The 4,221-nt window shown below is 40.2% G+C and overlaps 1 protein-coding gene across 1 annotated transcript; it reads left to right on the forward strand.

Moving 5' to 3' along the window:
* Positions 1-467: 467 nt before the first annotated feature.
* LOC308686300 (extracellular calcium-sensing receptor-like) lies at positions 468-3,857 on the forward strand (the record flags this gene model as incomplete). The annotated part of the gene is made up of 6 exons (XM_081394697.1): positions 468-664; positions 904-1,189; positions 1,287-2,105; positions 2,273-2,494; positions 2,675-2,798; positions 2,941-3,857. Exons 1-6 carry the CDS (start codon positions 528-530, stop codon positions 3,855-3,857), a joined length of 2,505 nt encoding a protein of 834 aa, XP_081250823.1. The 5' UTR covers positions 468-527.
* Between the last annotated feature and the right edge of the window lie 364 nt (positions 3,858-4,221).

The following is a 4,221-nucleotide window of genomic DNA, read 5'->3' on the forward strand; positions in this document are numbered from 1 at the left end:
TTAGTAATACTTTTGTGAGATTAATTATTTAGTTTACTAGCCATATAATTTTGCAGAAAACATATAATATATAATTATATAATCTAATATATATATATATATATATATATATATATATATATATATATATATATATATATATATATAAGATTGTATAAAAATGATCTATTTCTGTGATGTTCTGTTCATGTACGAAGACATTCCCTCAGGGAATGTGTATGGTTTATGCAAGTTTATTTGGGGTTGCTTCTGAGTACAGTATAAAGGTGGGCATAGGTGAATCTTGTGTGAACTATGTTAGCGAGAGTAAGCTAGAATGTGTGTTCATGTATTTGTAAATTATATTGGAATCATATCATGTAGGAAACCCCTCTGTGTGTGCAATGAAGCTTCAAAGTGGTGTTTAATTTGGTTCAAGCAGTGAAGTGTACAGAGAAAGAATGGCATATAGTAGTGTGTATGTTTGTGTGACAGTGTTGTTCCTCAGCACTTTGATCTCTTCACAGTTCCTTCAGATCTGTCGACTCATGCGCAGCAACTCAGACCTGCCTGTGCTAACCAGTGAAGGGGACATCATGTTCGGTGCCCTCTTCTCGCTACACGATACTGTGCTGGAATATCCTCCATCTTTTACTGCAGAGACACATTCTACGCAGTGCTTTGGGTCAGTCAGTAAATAGAGTCTTATCCTTAAATATTACAATACTGCATTTATGCTTAATATTTTGAAATTGTTTTCTTTTTTTCCCCTTTGCTTCTTAATTAATTTTCAGACTGGCATTCTCTCTCTCATTTATTAAGTATATTGTTGAGCAGTTTTGCAATAGCCATTTACTGTAGCAATGTTATAAACATAAAAAAATGCAATTTTGTTGATAATTTAATGCGCTTTGTCCCAAAAAGGTTTAATTTCCGAACCTTTAGATGGATGCAGACAATGGTTTTTGCCATAGAGGAGATCAACAGAGATAAAATACTCCTAGCCAACTTAACTCTGGGTTATCAGATTTATGATTCATGCAGTACCCCTTTCCATGCCCTCCGCACAGCCTTGGCCCTAATGAATGGAAATGAAGAGGGCATAGGAAAACCAGAGTGCAGAGGCAGGGTGCCTGTTGTCATTGGTGATGGAGGATCCACATTATCCCTAGAGGTTGCACACTTTCTGGGTGTTTTTCATGTTCCACAGGTGAGCTGTGCAGTTTTAATGTGCATACAGAGGTACATTCATGTTTTTCAGTCATGTATACTATGCTCTCCGATCTCATGTCCTCTCCTTTTCCTAGGTAAGCTATTTCTCAAGCTGTGCATGTCTCAGTAATAAACTAGAGTTTCCTGCATTTCTAAGGACTATGCCCAGTGACCTTTTCCAAGTGGATGCTCTGGCACAGCTGGTGCAACACTTCGGTTGGAGCTGGTTAGGCACATTTGCAGGGGATGATGCTTATGGCCGTGGTGGTGCTCAACTTTTTAATGATGAGGTAACCAAACTAGGTGCATGTATTGCTTTTTATGAAAAAATCCCCAAAAACCATGACCAAACAGAGATGTCCAGGATTTTAAAGAGGATCCCTGAGTCAGGAACCCGTGTGGTACTGGTCTTTGCTCTAGAGCAAGATGCAAGAGCTCTCTTTTGGGAGGCTCTTCGGCAAAACCTCACTGGTATTCAATGGTTGGCCAGCGAGGCCTGGATCACAGCAGCAGTCCTCTCCACTCCTGAATTCCACTCCATCCTGCAGGGCTCCATGGGCTTTGCCATCCGCAGGGCGGATATACCCGGCCTGCAGCCTTTCCTGCTACGGTTACATCCCTCGAAATATCCACAGGACCCATTTGTTCTGCAGTTTTGGCAAGAGATGTTTAAGTGCTCTCTAGGTACAGTCAATAAGAGCTCCTCTATTAGACCCCCCTGTAATGGCTCTGAAGTACTTGCCAGTACAGGTAACATCTACTCAGATGTATCTCAGCTGAGAATCTCTTATAATGTTTATAAGGCAGTGTACGCCATTGCACATGCTCTGGATTCAATGTTGCACTGTGAACCAGGCAACGGACCTTTTGCTGGGGGATTGTGCCCCAACTCCAGCAGCATACAGCCATGGCAGGTAAAATGCACAACTTTTATATCTGTTTGACTTACGCTTGTGTCTTAAGATTAATGTTCTCTAGTTTAGATAATAAAGTTTAACAAATGTTACCACTGTTCCATGTTTACTTTTATCTTTCTTTTATTCACTCTTTGTGTCTAATCCAATCACTTATAAACATGAAGCTCCTGCATTATTTAAAGCATATCCACTTCACTAATGACTTTGGTGAGGAGACCAAGTTTGACGGCAATGGAGATCCTGTGGCCATGTATGATCTCATCAACTGGCAGCTCATTGGCAACGGAGAGGTGTGGTACGCCACTGTGGGGAGATTTGATGAAACGATGCAGCCTAAACTAGTGATTGAAGAAAAAAACATAATCTGGAATGGAAACCAGAGACAAGTAATGCTCCAGTGTGATTTATTTATTTATCTTTTTTTTTTTTTTTACTTTTACTGAGAAGTTTTAGTATTCAATGTTGAATACTCGTTTCCTTTCTTGCATAGCTTTTGTATTTGCTGGATACTTATGCATACATTTATGATGTGTATCTTTGTAGTTTGTCTTTTCTCTAAATTGCAGGTCCCTATATCAGTCTGCAGCACTAGCTGTCCTCCAGGCACTAGAAAGTCTACCAGGCCAAACTTTCCTCTCTGCTGCTTTGACTGCATTGTCTGTGCAGCTGGGGAGTTTAGCAATCAGACAGGTATATCCTAAATCAACTCTTGTCCTGCTGATGTTTCTGTGTTTAACTAAACTAATTTAGATTTGTTTAAAATGTATTTTGCTACTGTGCACAATAAATCTTTATAGTAGAGGAAAGATTATATTAAAATTGTATTTATCAGATGCCTTAGAATGTGAAAAGTGCCTGCCTGAGTTCTGGTCCAATACTAGACGAGACACCTGCATCCCGAAGCTGGTGGAGTTCCTTTCCTACAACGATACCATGGGCATCACTTTGCTAGCTGTGGCTCTGCTGGGATCCTGTTTCACACTTGCAGTTGCTCTGATATTTGCCCTTAAACGCCACACACCACTAGTCAGAGCTAACAACTCCGAGCTCAGTTTCCTCATTCTTTGCTCATTGTGGCTTTGTTTTTTGTGTGCACTAGCCTTTATTGGGCAGCCCACATCATGGTCTTGTGGGCTTCGACACAGTGTATTTGGTATTGCATTCTCCCTCTGTCTGTCCTGCATCCTTGGGAAGACTATGGTGGTACTAATGGCTTTCAGAGCCACTCTCCCTGGCACTAATGTAATGAAATGGTTCGGCCCTCTACAGCAGCGTAGCATTATCTTCCTGTGCACAACTGTGCAAGTGGTGATTTGCTGCACATGGCTGAGTCTGGCACCTCCCGTCGCACGTAAGCTCATGACTCGTGAAACTGCCCAGATTATTCTTTTGTGTGATGTGGGCTCTCCATTGGCCTTCTCCCTGGTGTTGGGCTACATCGGCCTGCTTGCAGCTGTCTGCTTCCTTCTGGCCTTCTTTGCTCGAAAACTCCCAGATAATTTCAATGAGGCTAAATTTATTACTTTCAGCATGCTGATCTTCTGTGCTGTGTGGATTGCATTTGTGCCGGCGTATGTCAGCTCACCGGGGAAATACACCGTGGCCGTGGAGATTTTTGCAATTCTGGCCTCCAGTTATGGCCTGCTGCTCTGTATCTTCACTCCAAAATGTTACATTATTTTGCTTAAACCTGAGAAAAATACAAAGAAATATTTGATGTCCAAATCCAATTCAGAAAGGAAATATTGAAATGCTTATTGACTAAAAGTTTTGTTTATATTACAATGAAATGAGTTCTTGATTTTCATCTGACCCCCTCAATAAAGTGGTTTTGTGCTTTCATAACTGTTTCATTAAATAAACAATTATGTCCTCAACAAATGAATGTTGCAATCTTTTTACCACAATTAATTTATCAAAATCAAATTTCCCCAGCATTCATGATAAACATTCCACATAAAACATGATTATAACAGTATTAATATTTTAAGCCAAAGTCAAAATATTTCCAACCCATGTATTTATCCTCTAGTTGTAACACCCCATCCTCTTTTTGCTCTGTCATTATTCATTATGTCCTCAATAGTGAGAGAACCATTTTATTTCCCCTGAG

Source organism: Scardinius erythrophthalmus (assembly GCF_964197995.2).
Source record: "Scardinius erythrophthalmus genome assembly, contig: HAP1_SCAFFOLD_103, whole genome shotgun sequence".
In the NCBI taxonomy this organism is placed as follows: Eukaryota; Metazoa; Chordata; class Actinopteri; order Cypriniformes; family Leuciscidae; genus Scardinius; species Scardinius erythrophthalmus.